Source organism: Chinchilla lanigera, unplaced genomic scaffold (genome assembly GCF_000276665.1).
Source record: "Chinchilla lanigera isolate Chin_1 unplaced genomic scaffold, ChiLan1.0 scaffold00014, whole genome shotgun sequence".
NCBI classification, from domain to species: Eukaryota; Metazoa; Chordata; class Mammalia; order Rodentia; family Chinchillidae; genus Chinchilla; species Chinchilla lanigera.
In genome coordinates, this window is record NW_004955415.1 from 14,338,987 (window position 1) to 14,357,504 (window position 18,518).

Genomic DNA, 18,518 nt, shown 5'->3' on the forward strand with positions numbered 1-18,518 from the left:
GGTCATTTGAGAGATGTAAATTAAAACAATACTGAGATTCCATCTCACCCTGGAAAGAATGGATATCACCAAGAAATCAACCAATAACAAATGCTGGCAGAGTTGTGGGGAAAAAGGAACCCTTCTCCACTGTTGCTGCAAGTGCAGAGTGGTGCAACCACTGTGGAATTCAGTATGGAGATTCCTCAAAAAACTAGGCCTAGAGGTCCCATTTGACCCAGATATTCTTGTGCTAGGTATCTTCCCAGAAAAATTAAAAACATTGCACCACAGCAATATATGTGCACTCATGTTTATAGGAGCACAATTTGTAATAGATCTTGGAAACAACCCAAATGCCCATCAACTGAGGAATGGATAAAAAAGATGTGGTCTTTTTACACAATGGAGTATTACTCAGCCATAAAGAAGTATAAATTAGAGACTTTATAATAAATACTACTAATTTCTTTTAACTCATTGAAAAGAAACGTTTGTGCTAATATTGTTTGGAGACAATTAAATGCATATATCTTGTACTCTGAGTAACTAAAGATAACAATATACAATATATTAAACATTGTTACCCATCCTATTATCTTCTTTTGAAATTTCATTTTTTCTCCTTAAAATAAAAAAAGTGTGTCTGAAGACTTGGGAAAGAGCCAAAGGGAGCACATTAACACATTCCCGCTGGCTTGAACCATTTGTGGTACATGCATGGCTGTCATGACTGTTAGCACCTCACAGTCAGCTGGCAGTGAATTAGAGCCTCATCATGAACAAGTTAAAGAGGTAAGGAAGAGATGCTGCTGCCAAAGTCTTGGGTTTCAGAGAGCAGCCATATGTAGTACTGTGTAGGGATTGCTGCCTGGTGGGTACAGATCCTTTCTGTTGTCCCTACATGTGACAACAGGTAAAATCACGTGAAACTTCACAGTCTGGGCTCAGTTTTGCAGTGGGGAGGGAAGGAAAGGGTTGGTTTCACTTCTGGCCTGGAAGAGAAGGGGGAACAATGTCTCCCATGACTAGGTATTGTTCCTGTTAGCAGCTCCAGTCTTACTAGAGCCTGCTTGCAGGTGGGGTTGTTTTCTATTTTCCTACCTCATCCTAAACATCCCCTTATAGGACACTGCAGCAAAAACCCAACCTGCAAATCAAAACACTGGTGTAACACCAGAGCCTGGGACAGACAATAGGATTTCTGCTTGAATGGGAAGCATGTGCGAGTGAAGGGCTGTGGTGAGGCTGTTACGGAGTTCAGGATCACCAGGCTTGAAGGGCATGCTGAGTGAGGCAAGCCAGGCCCTGAGTATGGGAGTGGAACCTGATTGCAGGTGTGCTGGCCCATCTCAGCACCTGTGTGGCACCTGGGTGTGAGTGTGGGGCATCCATCCTAGCATATCAGAATGCTGTACTCTGAGATGAATTTGAGAGATTCTGTAGATATACGAAGGGTTTGTTTCGCAAGGACTCCTAAGTGCCCAAGAAATAATCCTCACAGCACAAGGATTAGGTGTGACAATGTTGGTTATCTGTTGCTACATAACAAAGTTCTCTAAAATGTAGAGGCTTAACAGTAGCAAGTGTATCATTTTTCGGGATTTTGGGTAAGGCACAGTAGGAAAGACTTGTCTCCGTTCTAAGTAATTCGCAAGAACGCAGATGGCTTTAATGAAACGTCAGCTAAGATGCATCCACCAGTTTCATGTGTCCAGGCCTTTCCCTCTCCATGTGTTCTCCACGTAAGGTTTCTTCTCAGCCGGGTAGAAGGCGAGCGTCTCAGGACTACCAAAATCTCAAAGTCAAGGCTTTAAAAAAATTTCAGATTTGAAACTACTGTTATTTTCCACACATTCTTCTTTTGGTTAAATGGAGTCCCAGTCCCAGACCAGATTCCTGAGTCGAGGATCATACACAATTATACCACTGGAAGGCATGTTTCAATGGAAAGACTGAAATTTGACAAGAAAGGATCTAGGACTCGACTTGTGCAGGCTAAGGATGTTCCAGTTCCTAATTCTAGACCTTTCCTACAGAGAATATGGCTGGGGGGTAAATAGTAGGGCACAAGGTAATCCCAAAAATCGTTGAACAGAATTGAAGGTGGAGGGTACGTCTGATCTGGAACCAGGTCAGCCTGTTATCCAGGCAGGGCTGGCTGTGGGTGACTTTAGTCTGCTGGACATTTACTTCTATGCCAGATTCTTAACACAGGTGTTATTTCTTCATCCCTATTTGAGAAGCTAGAATGCAGTACTCCTCCAGGATCGCCTCTGGCCCCAAATCTCGACGCAGTCTTTAGGCCCTTTCCACCCTACAGCTGAAGTTGGGGCTGGCGGGCTCGGGGTGTCCAGGAGGGCAATACCCACCGCGGTGGGCTTGGCTAGCACAACAGCCAACTCCTGGAGGAAATGGAAGGGGAGTACTTCGGCGCGGCTACCTCGCAGCCTCCGCTGGTGCGAAAAGTAGACCGCCAGGGTTCCTCAGCGGGGAAGCCAAGGTCTCACCAGTTCCTAAAGTCAAGGACAGAGCCCCAGCCTCCACCTCTAACGCTGGAAGAAAGTGGTCTGCGCGCCCCGCCCACGCACGCGCGCCAGCACCGCCCACGCACGCGCGCTGCTCTGGCCCCGCCCTCAGGATTGGTCGCAAGGGCCACCGTCCGCAGAGCCCCGCCCCGCACGGCCAGGCGAAGCGGAGCCGGCCGTGCGGTGTGTGTGTATGTGTTCTCGGGGCTCCGTCTCAGCCCCGGGAAGATGGTGGCGGCGGCGGCGGCGACTGAGGCGAGGCTGACGAGGAGGACGGCGAAGACTGCAGCGCCCGCGCGGAGGAAGGGCGGGTGGTACCGGGACTGGGACGTGACCGGGGCTGGGAGGCCGGGGCTGGGGGCCGGGCTGCGTCTCTCGCGGCTGCTGTCGCCGTCGCTGCCACCGCGGCGGCTTCTGCTGCTGCTCCTGCTGCTGTTTCTCCTGCTGCCCTGGGAGGCCGAGGCCGCGGCGGCGGCGGCGGTGGTGTCGGGCTCAGCCGCAGCTGAAGCGAAGGAATGTGACCGGCCCTGTGTCAACGGCGGTCGCTGCAATCCTGGTACCGGCCTGTGCGTCTGCCCCACCGGCTGGGTGGGCGAGCAATGCCAGCACTGCGGGGGCCGCTTCAGGTGAGTGGGGGGTGGTGTTGGAGGGTCGGGCCCAGCTGGAGGCTGGGGCTGAGGAGCTCTCGAGACCGCTTCAGGCCAGAGGCGAAGGCTGGATGGAAAGTGGGTAGTGTAGGGCGGCCCCACTGTGTTGGATGGCCATTTGCTTCCGGAGAGATCATCATCTCTGGCCTGGGGTCTTCCTGTGATGAAAGGCGAAAAGGTGCGAAGCAGGAGTGAGGACACCCCAAAGATATTTGGGTGCTGCAGGCTAGATTGGAAGAATGCTCAGGGTCTCAGTATCAAAGCCAGTCTCTTAAACTGGGTCTATATCAGATAAATGAGGTTATCAAGGAAAAGATGAGTGAGCCAGTTCTTAAATATTTCCTTTTAACATCCCTCTTTGCCCTAGGGCCTGGTGAGTTCCCTGGACTGATTGGAGAAGATACGGGGTCTTTTGAAGAACAGTGCTCTGGAAGTGATTTGTTGGCTGGAGATAGAAGGAAGAGGGTAGTATTGTGAGATTTTTAGGGATAGAAGAATCAGTGGTTGTTGGTGAAAAGGAAGTAAGGAAGCTAGCCTTTTGAAGCTCACTGGTGGTGACAGTCTAACGAGGCGAGTAGAGGGAATGGAAGGAGATTCCTGTTTTCTCTGATTTCTGGACAATGTAGGGTTTGAGTTGGCTTACTTTGGGGTAATACCTTTTGGAGAGATCACTTATTAGCAGTTATCCATTATTGTTTCAATTGTGCAAGGATTTCTGGATCATACAAATAGGTTAGCCAGACTTTGGCCTTGTCCACAAGGAGTTTGGAATACAGCAAGAGGAAGATATGTACACAAAAACCCTAGTCATGAGAACTACAGAGTCATCCATGTATTTGGCAGGTATTTCCCGAGTATCTTCAACATCTGATGTGAGGGAGTGAGGAAATGTGGTGAACAAGACAGATAGGGCCCCTACTCTCACAGATTTTTATGTCCTAGTGGGGATACAGACAGTTAAAAAGTAAATGAGTAAAAGAAATGAACAAGACAATTTCAAATAATGGTAAAGTGTATCAATAAAATAAAGCAGGGTGATCTGATTAAGCATTATAACCATCCAGTGGCTTTAGAAGAAGCCAGTCATTTGAAGTGCTATTTGACCGGAAACCTGAATGAAGCACTGGAGGACCTGTGGATATTGAGGGGTGAAGAGGGGACTATCTTGAAGATACAAGGATGATGTGGAGGGGAAGGTAATACTGGATTTGAGCATTTGAGGCAGAGTAGGTTTTGGAAATGTGGAGCTGGGGGAAAAATCCCAGATTGCAAAGTTGAATGGTAACACCATTCAAGGCTCAGCTAATGTCTGATCTTTTAGGGAACTCGGAGAACATTGAGCAGCTGAGTTCTTAGTTTTCTGGATGGAGAAACTAAGTGATTTTTAGGAACAGTGTGTAGTGGGCTGGTCTTGTAACTTAGGATGTTCTGATTTACGAATTTAATTTTGCTTACAAAGTTAAGGCTGTGGAATTGAAGAGCAGGGTACACAAGACTTAATTTGGAATGGGTGTAGTTAGTCACTGAGTAAATGACTTGTGTTGCTACTGAGGTGGGGTGTTGAGGGGCATCATGCACAGAGATTGCTGAGTGATTGGGATCATGACAGGCTGGAGAAAGGACCAGATGGCTAGAACAGAGAGAACTAAGGGGAGCATGGCAGGGACACCATCCAGGCCAAACATTTTCCGGCATTTTGACCTTTAGCCCATAAGTGGTGGGATGGCACACTTCACTCTTGTTTTCATGACATTGTAGTCACTCTTGTTTTCATGACGCTGTAGGCTTTTAGGTTGGAACCAGAGCAGAAATGGCCTTGAAGACGAGGCCAGAATGTTTTCAGTGTGAAGCACTTCCAAGATTCAGTGAGTGGTTGGGTCCCAGAACAGTCCTTCAGGTTCTGAAAATCTGGGACACCATGGTAGGCAGTGATATCCACAAGGTGGGAAGGGGTGTTCATAGCAAGATTATTCTACCTGAAATGTTCAGAGTAGGTGGACTCACTTTGGGTGTAAAAGATGGTGGGCAGCTCAATGGAATCTGTTGGCATGGGTCAGGGCAGCGGTGACAAGAGCCTGAGAAAAACAGTGGGACTAGAGGTAGGGGTAGGTGCTGCCTGGTATTGTAGAGGTAAAATGGACAGATGTTTCTTTGAAACTGGTTTATTCTTTGGAAGAGAGAGGGCTATGGTGAGGGAGAGAAAACTAGATCCATTTTGCTGATTGAGAGGTGCCACTAACATACAGGGACACAGGCAGATGGACTGAGACATGTTTAATTTTGTACAAACTGAGTTTGAGGTGCTCTCAGGATGTGCACCTGGCTCTTGTAAATGTTGGAGTCATCTACGTACAAGGGGGATTGCCAGTGAGAGACTGTTCTGAGTATCCAGATAGACAGTCTAGAGAATTCGAAGAGTCATTTGTTATGGGGAAACTGACACTCTAGACATTGATTGTCTCAGATGGTGTCATATTCAAGTGAAGGGGCACCCCTGGCTGTTGTAGATGCACCCCATGAGTTGGTACTAGTTGATTCAGTGCTAAAGTAATGATGATTAGTGCTAATGATACCATTATATTAAATAGCTTCTGGAATTTGCATTTAAAAGAAATGAAAACAGGAGCAAGTTATGTCTCTGGCCTTTTTTTTTTTCCCTCCAGTACTGGGGATTGGAGCCAAGGAATTGTGCATGCTAGGTGAGTGAACTGCCACTGAGCTACATCCTGTTCTTTTTAAAATTTTGAGACAGGGTCTTGCTGAGTTAGCCAGGCTGGCTTTGAACTTGTGATCCTCTTGCCTTAGGCTCCGAATTAATAGGCCTACACTACACCACCATTCCTGGCTCTAGTCTTTCATAAAAACTTTCAGCTAAAGGGCTTTTTCTTCTGGATGAATAGCGTCTTAGTCACTTTTTTCATCATTGGGACAAAATATTCAACACTTGGAACTAAAAGGAGGAGAGATTCATTTTGGTTCACAGTTGATAGAGGTTTCAGTATATAGTTTGCTGGCTTCAGCACAGAAGTGGCACAGTGAAAGGGCTTGACCAGAGGAAAAGCAGCTCACCAAATGGTAGACAGGAAGCAGAGCTACGAGGGAGCACCAGGGAGGGAGATAAACCTTTGTGACCATTCTCCTCTGACCAGATCCTGCTTCTTAATAGCAATGCAGTGATAACCATCCCATAATTTAACCACCCCTCTGTTTTTTGTGTGTGTGTGTGTGTTTTTTTTTTTTTTTGTACCAAGAATTGAACTCAAGACCTTGTACTTGTCAGGCAGGTTCAGTGCTGCTGAGCTATATCTCCAGTTTAATTATCTATTAAATATAGCCTTTGGAGCTGGGTGTGGTGGTGCGCACCTGTAATCCCAGCCTGTACTTCCAGCACTTGGAATACTGAGGCAGGAGGATCTCTGAGAGTTCAAGGCCAGCCTAGGCTACATAGTGAGTTCAAGGCCAGCTTGTACTACATAGAGAGACCCTGTCTCAAAAAGCCAAATAAACCAAAAACAAACAAAAGATCCCCCAAAATTAACATATTCTTTGGGGTCATTTTTGGATTTAAACCATAACATTCTATCCCTGGCCCTCCAAAGACTTGTGTATGTCTTTTTATGCAAGATGCATTTAGTTCCTCTTTAAGAGTTGCTAAAATTTTAGAAATTGCAGTATTGCTGAAAGTGCAAGTCCAAAGACTCCTTTGAGTCTTAAGGCAAACTCTTAGCTGTGAACCTTGTAAAAATCAAAAGAACGTTAAACACTTTCAAGATACAGTGACCCAAAATAAACATTGCTTTTCCAAAGGGGAGGAACAGGGGAACAGGGAAAGAAATTGGACCAAAGCAAGACTGAAACCCAGCAGGGAAAACATGATTAAATCCTGTACTTCCATATGCAGGGCTTGGGGCAAGTTGTGGCATGATGTGAACTCCAGATGGCTTGGGTGGGCCTGCCCCTGCAGCATTGCTGGTGGTTGTAGCTCTCATGGTTTCTCTCTTAGGCTGGCTTTTCTCAGTTCTTGCGGTTTTCCTCTTACCTTCCATGTTCCTGGCTTATCTAAGTTTCTGGGGTCTCCATTATACTTTTGGCTTCACCCTCACAGCTTCACACATTGACCTCTCAGTGGCACACTGCCTGGCTTCCCAGGTCTTCTGGTTTTTTTCCGGTACCAGGAATTGAACTTACGACCTTGTGCTTGCCAGGCAGGTGCTGTGCTGCTGAACTAAATCCCCAGCCCCTCCCAGGTCTTCTGAAATCTTGGTGAAAGCCTTTGTGAGCCCACAACTCTCATATTCTGCATGCCTATAAAATTAGTATCACGTGGATGACTCCCAGCTCCACCATTTGCTCCAGCAGTAATCAGACCCCCTTGAATTGTGACTGCAGAAGCTTGCAAGTACATGGATGGCTGAGTACTGTGAAAGGAATCCTAGGTAGCAAATTTCCTTGATGGCCTTTTCCAACCAGTGTACCCTGGGGCTTCCTTCTCAAAGCAAAGTCTTTCATTTTTCCATCCTTAAGTCTACAAAGGGTGGCATCTTTTGGATTCATCCTGTGCCTATCTTTTAGAGCATCCTTTGTATTGTGCTGATGTAAAGTACTGTGGTTCTCTTCTTTCTCATATTAATCTTTTCAGTAACTAAACTGTCCTCTGCTCCAGCTTTACAGGCCCCAACTCTATAGGAGGTTCCTTTTTTTTTTTTAGTTTTTTGAGACAGGGTCTTGCTACATAGCGTGTAGGCTGGCCTTCAACTTGCTATGTTGCCCAGGCTGGCCTCAAACTTGTGTCAGTCCTCGGCCTTAGTCTCCCAAATGCTGGGATTACAGACATGTGCCACCATGCCTGACAGGAGCCTCCTTTCTGGTGAAACAAAAACTTCTAAAATCACTCCACAGTGCCATTTGCTCTTGATTCTCAATATAGAGCTGGCTAAAAGCCCCAATTATACCCATGCTACAGCCTTAACATTAGGCTACCTTGAAATTTCTTCCATCAGATTAGCTTGTTGCCCTTAATCTCAATCTTCTGCAAAGTTTTAGGACATGAGCAAAATGTAGACAAATTTTCTTCCAGAGGATCCATATATGCATGGATGGTCTAGAGTCCAGCTGCCAGTGAAGTCCTTGTTTTCATCTGAAACCTCTTGAACCTTGTCTTTACCATCTGTCTTTTTATCAGCATTCTGGTTGAATTCTAACCAAAATCTACCATCAAGCTTGGTTTATAACATTCTAGGGCTGGCATCCAACTCTCTCCCTCAAATTGGTTCCAAAGGCTTCTGAACCACATGGTCAGCACATGCATCACAGCAACCACCCAACCCCTGGTACCACAATCTTAGTCACTTTCCTAGTCCCTAGGACAAAATACCCACAATGTGCAACTAAAAGGAGAGGTTTATTTTGGTTCACAGTTTGTAGACGTTTCAGTCATGGTTGTCTGTCTGCAGGACAGAACTGGGACGGAGGAAGGGTCTGAGCAGAGGAAAGCAGTTCACTGCATGGTAGGACAGGAAGCAGAGTGACAAGGAGCATTCCAGACCATAACCTCTGTGACTCTTTCCTCCAATTACCCCCTCAACAGCAATGCATTGGTACCCTACAATCCAGTCACCTTGCAAACATAGGAGACTTTGGACACCATTTTAAAGAGTTAAATGTTGCTTTTGATTATAATGCTATGCATCTTAATTTATAAATCTCTTTGTTACTGAAACTAAAAGATGTCAGATGAATACCTTTCTGCTTTAGAATTGTAGCTAGTTGGAATGCTTTAGAATTGTAGCTAGTTGGAATGTATTTTAAGCTTTTAAATTCTGTTATAATTGCCATTGTGGATCTTTCTCATCATTTGAAAGGAATGTAGGATAAGAAATTTCATTGAAGGTTTTTTTTTCACTGAAGATAATGAAGTTATCACTGAATGATATATTTCATTGAAGATATCATTGAGTACATATTGTGTGCAGACATCTTAGCCAACTGTTTTCATATACATTGTGCCATTTACTTCTCAGGGAACTCTTGAGGCCGTTGTATAAAATTTGAATTTTTATATGATTTTAGTTGGTTGATTAACTTTTTTTCCCCCAAATGAGAGATATTATAAAAATGATTTATTTCAGGGGATAAGGTTAATTGTGTCAGTTTAATAAAAACTATAGAATCTTTGGTGGATAGTTTCTAAGTCAGTGCCACTTTTATTTTTATGTGACTCTTTATAACTCAAGGACCATTTTGTTCCACTGGTGATATTACCTCCAAATTTTTCTTTGGAGGATAAATATGCCCCAAAGATAGTTAGATATTAAGTACATTTAATCATGTTAGAGAGTAAAGATATTCAGTTCATTTGTGAAATTAATATGCATTTAATTGCTGTTGTATAGAACTTTGGGAGAATAGAAGTGAACTGGAGCCTTGTAATTACCCATACTATTAAGATGCGGCTTCTGTAGGAGAAATAGAAAGCATTGTTGGGCATCTATTTTGTGTCAGCAGATAATAGTAATAGTAATAGTGGGGGGTCACAGCATCAGCTCCCACCATTTCTCTAGCATTTCTCCATTTTTTCCAAGTAGTGTGTGAAATGACCTTTTAAAATTACTCCTTTTAATCCATAGAGTGAAGTTATTCTCATTGCTTGTGATTTTTTTGTTTGTTTTTCAGTATGTGTGTTTATTGCTGGGGATTGAACCCAGGGTCTTATGCCTGTTAGGCATACACTGTACCACTGAGCTGTGTGCCTCAGCTTGAAACTTGGAGATACTGAATAACTTACCCAAGGTCACACAACTTGTACAAAATTGGAATTTGAACCCTGGTCTTGTTTAATGCCCAAACTCTGCTCTCTCTGTTGTACCATTTGACCTCTCATTTTTCCTAAGTCCCATCATCCTTAATGGACATTCTTTGGTAGAGCTGACCTAATTCCAACAAATACTTTGGAAAACAAAGGAAGAAAAATAGATTTTTACAATAGGAAAGCTAGCATAAAAAAATCTTAATTCACCTGAATCTTGCTGCTGAACTGAAGACATAAATACCTTTCTAACTAGTGAAATGAAAATTCTGGAAGTAAAATTTTAAGGAAAGGTTAAAAAAATTACTAAATGGTTGGTATTAACCTGAAACCCTACATTTATGTTCACAAGCCCAATTTAGGATTGTCTGTTACTCTCAGTAGACTAAGTTCCATGAGGGCAGGGTTTTTAATCTGTTTTATTCAATGTTATTTTTTTCAGAGTTTAGAATAGTGTCTGGGACAGTGTTCAATAAACATTTGTTGAATAAAGGAATGAAATTCTATAGTTCTTTTCTTTTTTAAAATTTTTTTTGAGATAGGTTCTTGCTGTATAGTTCAGGCTGCCTCTGAATAACTATATAGCCCAGGCTGGCCTCGAATTTGTGGCAATCCTCCTGCCTTAGCCTCCCAAGTGCTGGGATTACAGGCGTGTGCCATTATGCCCAGTTGAAAAATTCTTTTTTAAAGTTCATCATATTTTTCAGTCACCCTTTGTATTTCAGTTGCAAAACTTACTTCAGCTGAACAAAGGCCAAAACTTAGGAGCAGCCTTAGTTCTTTTACCTGCATATTCTCTCTGAAGTCTTGTAAGTCTGCCCTTTGTGTTCCTCCTGCTTCTGTACCAGTGCCCTTGGCTTTTCACCCATTGCTGCTGACCTGCTACTGCTAGAGTTCATTCTTCACTTTGTCATATAAAGTTCCTAAAAACATGTATCACTGTTGTACTTAGAAACTTTTTCTTTTTGGCATGCTGGGGCTTGAACCTAGGGCCCACAGATGCTAGGCAGGTGCTCTACACTGAGCTACATCTCCAGAGAGAAACTTTTTTTTTTTAACTCCTCTTGTTACATGTAGAATGACCCTCAGTAGAAGGCTCCCACTTTCTTATACACACCCCGTTCCCCCTAACTAAATCTTTCCATTCTGTAGTTTTTGTGCATCTTTATAAATTAAGCACTCTCCCTCTTCACTGCCCCCATATTCATTCTTTCTTTTCTACTTATCCAGGTCCTATCTTCCTTTCTTTTTTTTTTTTTGGTCTTTTTGAGACAGGCTCTCACTGTGCAGTTCAGGCTGGCCTTGAGCTCACTTTGGAACTCGCAAGATCCTCCTGCCTCAGCCTCCTGAATGCTAGGATTACAGGTGTGCGCCACCAGGCCCAGCTCCAGGTCCTGTCTTTCAAGGTCCATCTTTAGTTCTCTGTAATCTGCCAAAGTCAGTTCTGGTCATACCCACTGTTTTCTTTTGAGATAAGTCATCAATCTCATCCATTCCATATATCCGTTCTGAAGATGGTTGTGTGAGGGACTGTGGCCTATCTTGAGGATATGAAGGTGGGTAAAAATTAGGCCTTTCTCTCTGCTCAGAGAGTTCATATTCTGAAAGGGACACAGCTGTGTGCACAAGCACGTTAGAATTTCATGGTGAGAAATACAGACAATATGTGGTGCTTGACCAGTATGTGATAGACTTAAATCTTTTGTGGGCTTTGATGGAAGATATCACAGAAGAGAGGTCTTTGGGGGACATCTGAGAGGTTGAGTGTGAACAGACCCCCTGAGGGAGAAGGGTATTCCAGAAGGAATGAAGAGTTTGTGCAAAATCAAAGAAACATGAATGGCAGATATTCCTCATTTAATGACCCTCCTGTTTAATGACTGAACTTACTACGGAAGCACCCTGTTCAAATTTATGACCCGCTGTGCAGACTTAGGGCCTCTCTTTTTTTTTTTTCCGTACAGTTCTGTACATCTTGTTGATCGAGATGCAGTGGTTGTTTTGTACAGTAAACCTTGTTTATACAGTATGGTAATTTTTGCTGATTGTACCATACAGTCCAATAATACAGTTTTATGTTCTGTTACACATTACAGTACTGCATGTAAGAGTTGTGCAAATAAAAGCAAAGTCATAAAGTCATCAAGTTGGAGTTTCCTTTGGCTGTTTCTTTGTGCTGAGTATTCTAATGTACACACTCTGTACAATTCCTCATTAGGCAGTCAGTTCTTTTAACAACCTAGTTACAGGAGCGGAAGTTGGGCATTAAGCAAGGAATGTCTGTATCATACTTAGTTTATTAGTTTCCTAGGGCTGTTATGACAAAAGGACCCAGATAGAAAATCACAAGTTGATGACCCCATAGTTTTGGAGACCACATATCTGAAATCAAGGTAATAGCAGGGCCGTCCTCTCTGTGAAGATAGGGACGAAAGTATTCTGTGCCTTTTCTTTGCTTCTCAATTGCCAGCAGTCCTTGCTTGTTGCCACAGTAGTCTCTGTCCCTCACACTTCAGCCTCACATATACTCTCCGTGTAGCTCTCCTCTTATGGACATCAGTCATGTTGAATTCACAAGTTTGCCCTCATACTAATCTGATCGCATCTGCAAAGACCAGTTACCAAATAAAGTCACATTCACAGGTACCTAGTAATGGTTAGGACTTAAACACATCTTATTTGTGGGACACAATTCAATCCACAACAGTTAGAGGTCTGAAATATAAATGGATATTATTGGAATATAACTTATGAGTGATGCAATAGAAGGAGGTGAGACTGGAAGTGATAATGGCTTTCCCTCTTCCCAACAACCTCCAGCTTCAGGGTGTGTCCTTGACCAAGGATAAGCCAAGGCATTCCAATTTCTGGCTGTGGTGATTGTTTTGAGCTAGGCTTGTGGCCCACACTGACTCAGTCAGCGTGAATCTCAGCTTTTGCTGGAGACTTCTCTCTTCTGGAGGCATTTATGAAGGAAATGCTTTGTTTTCTGTGTGGTAACGCTGGAAGGCTTAGAACTATTACACTAGCATTGCTGTTCTGAGAGGGATCCTCCTGAGGTCAGAGCAACTTCCAGAAGACGGAGGATGGAAGAGAAAATGGAGACCTGATGACTATGGGTATAGTTCAGTGGTAGAGCTCTTGTCTAGCATGCATGAGACGCTGGCTTTGATCCCCAGTGTGGGGGGAGGGGAATGGAAATACATCATTTGTACCCTGTTTTAAGAATAAAGTGGTTACCTAGTATTGTGGTTGTACAGAAATTTCACATTGCTCTTCTTTATAATACACTCTTGTTTGCAAAACTCAAATGAAACAGGAGCTGTACTTTTGGAAATACTTGTATCTGGATATTCAGCTGCCACTAACCTATTAGGAAAATTGTCTCCTGGTTAAATAACGTTCTGCTATTTTATGAGATTTCCCAAATGCATTTTGGTGAAAGTGACTTTCACCTATATACTGTATGCCTTTTTTCTCATTTCTTTTGTTACTTTTTTCTTCCATTTTCCTTGCTCCCTGTACTTTCAAACTAATCCTTTACTATTAGGCTAACTTAATCTTTCCTGTTTTAGCATGGTTTTAATATATTTCTCTTGCTTTTTTCTTCTCATTTTATTTATGTCATATCTCTTTAACTGCTTTTCTTTTACAAATTGAGATTTTGGTTTGATTTGATCCTTTCAATTTTAATTCTTTCAAAAGTGTTTTTCTCAAATTACATTTTGAGTAAGCTTTAGTTCTAGTTATTTATCTGCATGCTTAGTTATTTGAAATTGTTTATTTTTCATTTATATAAATTAATTTTAGTCATGGCCAGATTGCATATATTTTTTAGAACTTGGCATAAAAGCAGTTATTAAATGAATGAATTTTCCAGTTAGTTCTTCTTGGGCCTTTCGTATTCTATCTGAGAATTTTTTACTTTATTTATGGTTTTTTGAGATAGGATCTTGTTATGTAGTTTAGGCTGGCCCAGAACTCACAGCAGTCGTCCTGCCTCAGCCTCCTCAGTGCTAGGGATTATAGGCAAGCACCACCATACTTGGCTCTAATTTGTTTATTAATGAAATGGTAAATAATAGGAGCTAGGATTGTGTTAGGTACAGGTAAGAGCCATAGAAGTAACCTCCCTTGATTCTTAAATTTTTTTGATTCACAAATCTTTTCACAAAAATAATAGTGTTATGAAGTGTGTGGGTGGGGGGAGTATAGCACAATGAGAAGGCCATGGGTTTACTCCTCAGCACTGAAAAAAAAGCTTTTAAAAAAGTTTTCTTATCCTTTTGGTATTTATGCATGTGTGCCTTAAAATTTTTTTTAAGAATAGTTTTTGTTTTGATTCTAAATGACGAAATGATAACAGTTTTCAGCTATTGTAAGCATTTCTCTACAAATAGCACTTATGGACTTTCTTGAGAACTAAACTGGGTGTGGTGGCACATGCCTGTAATCCCAGCACTCAGGAGGCTGAGGCAGGAGGATCACTGCAAGTTTGAGGCCAGCTTAGGCTACAAAGTGAGTTCAAGTCCATCTTGAATTGTATAGCAAAATCCTGTCTCAAAAAGACCCCTTCCCCCAAAAAAACTATAAAAAAGAAGAAGAATTAAAAATAATCTTTTGGCCTGGACCTGTAGGTTAGTGATAGAGTACATGCTTAGCATGCATAAGGCCCTGGGTTTAATCCCTAATACCACCACCAAAACAAAACTTTAAAAAATTATCCTTTTTTTTCGTTTTTTTTGAGACAGGGTCTCTCTATGTAGTCCAGGCTGGCCTTGAACTCACTCTGTAGCTCAGACTGACCTTGAACTGACAGCAATTCTGCCTCAGCGTCCAGAGTGCTGGGATTACAAGCAAGCACCACCAAAAATTACACTATTTTTGATAAGATGATTTTAAATTACAGTATAAAACTAAGCTATTAATGCCCTTATATGTAATGTATGTTTTAATGCATTGTATAATATGAAGAGAAATTTAACCTTTACCTTGTTTAACATGTATTGTGAACTAATTATGTAAAGAACTTTGTAGATGAATAAAAAAGGACATCTACTGTTCAGATCAACTATATATTAAAATAGAGATTGACTGTAATCTCAGAGCATACTGGGAGGCTGAGGGAGGAAGGTGGGAAGTTTGAGCCCAGCCTGGGTAACTTAGTGACTTAGTGAGACCCTGACTCAAATTTTAAAAAGTGTGTGTGTGTGTGTGTGTGTGTGTGTCTGTCTGTCTGTGTGTGTGTGTAGAGTGTAGCTCAATGAAAAGGCAGTGGGTTTACTCATCCCTGGAAAAAAAAGCTTTTTTATGCTATTAAAAACAGTTTTCCTGTCCTTTTGGTATTTATGTATGTGTGCTTTAAAAATTTTTTTTTAAGAATAGTTTTTGTTTTGATTCTAAATGATAAAATTATAGCAGTTTTCAGTTATTTGTAAGCATTTCTCTAGACGTAGCACTTTTCTTTCGAGGCAAGATCTCACTATGTGGTGCAGGCTGACTTTGAACTTGTTTATGTAGCCCAGGCTGGCCTCGAACTCAGGGCAATCCTCCTGCCTCAGCCTCCTGAGTGCTGGGCCTACAGGCATGTGCCACCACAAGTAGCACATTTGATGTGTGGTTATTTTTTTTTTCCTATAAATAACAAGGCAAAACTAGCTATAATTGTCACTTAGTTTTTTCTTTTTAACATTGATTTTTGAAGTACTAGAGGTATCTTCTAAAGCTATACAAAAGTTTTGATCAGAAGGTTTGGTAAAGGTGATTTTGGGGTGGGGGAAGGGTACTGGGAATTGAACTCAGGACCTCGTGCTTGCCAGGCAGGCACTGTGCCCCTGAGCTGTATCCTTGGCCCAGTGAAGGTGGTTATGAGGCAGATGTGCTGAATTAGATTGATTTTTATGGCCTTTCATAACTTCTATTTAAATACATTATGTAGTGTGCTTCCCTTTCAGTAGATAACATTACAGTCTTTTAGTTGAAACAGCATTTGGACCACAATTGAGAACAGTTACCAACACTGACAAAAAAAATATTTGTTTTAAAATGATCATATGTTTAGTGCTGATTCAGTTGCTGGGCTAACATCAATTTCCTTTTAATATGAAATATTCCAAGCCTATGGAAGAAGTTTAGAGATGATAAAATGAACAGCTACATACCTGTCATGTAGCTTTGCTGGATTTCCTTCATTTTACTATTATTTTAAGTAATAAAGTATTACACATGTTGTTTTACTTTTTTTGTTGCTGAGACAAAATACCTGACACCCAAAGTTAAGGGAGAAGAGGTATTTTTTGCCTATTTGAGACAGAGTCTTACTATGTAGTTCAGGCTGGCCTTGAGCTCACTTTGTAGCCCTGACTGGTCTTGAACTTGGAACGATCCTCCTGCCTCAGCCTCCTTAGTGCTGGGATTACAGGCATGCACCACTATGCCCAGCTTTTTAGGGGAGGAAAGATTTATTTAGCTCTATTTAGTTTATGCAGTTTATTATTTAGTGTATTTTGGTTTATTTAGTTTCTAGAGGTTTTAGTCCATAATCAGCTGGCTCCAAGGAAGGATGATGTGGAAGAGGGGCAACAGTTCATGGCAGAAAAGACAGCAAAAGCAACAAGAGTAAAGGGGAGGAGCAAACCTCTTTTTCTCCCTTATATTGCATGCAGGCCACCCACCCTGGGGAGGGTACAGCAGTCACACCCCCAGTCCCAGCACTAGACAGCGAACCAATCACAAGGTCTAGATTCAGCCGCCTAGGAAAAGCCCACCCCCGAGCCTGAATGAGGCTTTGCGGGGGCATCCAGACACAAACCGTAGCATATACCTTACTTTCCCTAGAGGTAACTAGTATGGTGAATTTGATGTTTATTATTTCCCTTGCAAGTTTCTACTTTTATTGAATATGTATGCAGGTAGTAAAAATAAAGATGAATCTATTTATAAACAATATCTTGTTTCCAGAAACAAGAGTGTATGTTTAAGCTTTATAAAAATTGTTCTGTAGAACATCTTTTCACTTAGTAGCGTGATTGAGGTTTGTATGTGTTAAGTACAGATCTAATTGATTTCTAATTGTATCCATTACAGAAGAATTCCAATTTATTTGTCCATTCTTCTGCTGATTGGCATTTAGTTTTGCAACTTTTAGTGTCACAGTTAACATTCTTTACATATTTCTTCAGCACTTGTGTGTGATTTGTGCCTTTGTGGTTTATCCAGAGGTTAGTGATTGTCAAACTTTTAAAACATTTCCAAAATAACTTCAATTTTGTATTTCTTGCTTTTTTGATTGATGTATAGTTGACAGATATATTTTTCAAAAAATATGTTTACATAGTTGTAAAAGTACAACTTCAGGTATATTAGAGAAATACTAAAAAAGAAAGCTCATTATACTAATTTTAATAAATACATTGAATGGGGTCGGACATGGGACACATACCTATAATCTCAGACAGTCATTAGTCTTTTATTTATTTATTTATTTATTTTATTTTTTGTCTTTTTGAGGTTTATTTATTTTATTTTTTTGTCTTTTTTAGACAGGGTCTCTCTATGTATGCAGTTCAGGCTGCCCTAGCCCAGGCTGGCCTTAAACTAACAGTGATCCTTCTGCCTCAACCTCCCGAGTGCTGGGATTACAGGTGTGTGCCACCATGCCTAGCTTTTTGTCTTTTTGAGACAGGATCTTGCTATGCAGTTCAGGCTGGCCTTGAGTTCACTTTGTAGCCCAGGCTGGTCTTGAATTTGAAATAATCTTCCTCCCTCAGCCTCCTGAATGCTGGAATTACAGGTGTGTACCACCACACCCGGCAGACAGTCAGTAGTCTGAGGCAGGAAGATAGAAAGTTCTAGGCTAACTTGGGCAAATTAGCAAGACACTGTTTTAAAATCAAATTTGAAAAGATATTTGAGAATGTAGTTCAGCGGTAGAGCTTTTGCCTAGTACACTCAAAACCCAGATTTAATTCCCATTACAGAAAAAAAATGTGTGTATGTGTGTGTGTGAGAATCTAAATTGTATAAGAGTTTGAAAACCATCTTACTCATTTAAAAAAATATCTTGAGTAAGGGCTTCTTTAACAATTTTTTGCATGGTTTGTTTTTTTCCCCCTAAATTTTTATTTTTATTCTAGCATTCCCATATAATCTGTTTTTCAGTAGGATCAATTCTGTGTCATGGTTCCAGATGTCACATACTATATAAGTCAGTATTTTAAAGAGTACAGTTCTATGATTTTAGTGTATTTGTAAGGTCTAACTGTCATCATTACTTTATTCCAGAATACTTTCATTATGACAAAAAGAAGCCCTATACCCATTGGTAGTCACTCCACATTCCTTTATTTTCTAATTCAGGGTCATGAAGATTTAGATTTTCAAGAGTTTTGTAGGTTTATCTCTTCTTTGATCCATTCTGGGTCAATTTTAGTATGTAATAGAGGTCTGGTTTTGTTTTTTTGCCTGTATACATACAGTAGTATCAGCACCACTTGTTGATGGGTCTGTTGTTGCCCTCTGATTGAATGATCTTAGCACTCTTGTCAAACACAGTTGCCT

The 18,518-nt window shown here is 41.6% G+C and overlaps 1 protein-coding gene across 2 annotated transcripts in view; it reads left to right on the forward strand.

Annotated features, from left to right (window-relative positions):
- Positions 1–2,648: 2,648 nt before the first annotated feature.
- Atrn (attractin) overlaps positions 2,649–18,518 on the forward strand; it is a 164,321-nt gene continuing 148,451 nt past the window's right edge. The window contains exons 1-2 of one of the 2 annotated variants that reach the window (XM_005380794.2): positions 2,649–3,133; positions 5,818–5,853. In XM_005380794.2, the coding sequence (XP_005380851.1) occupies positions 2,736–3,133; positions 5,818–5,853 (434 nt within the window). In that variant the 5' untranslated portion in view covers positions 2,649–2,735. The remainder of the gene's footprint in view (positions 3,134–5,817; positions 5,854–18,518) is intronic. The other variant, XM_005380795.2, reaches the window with a different exon arrangement.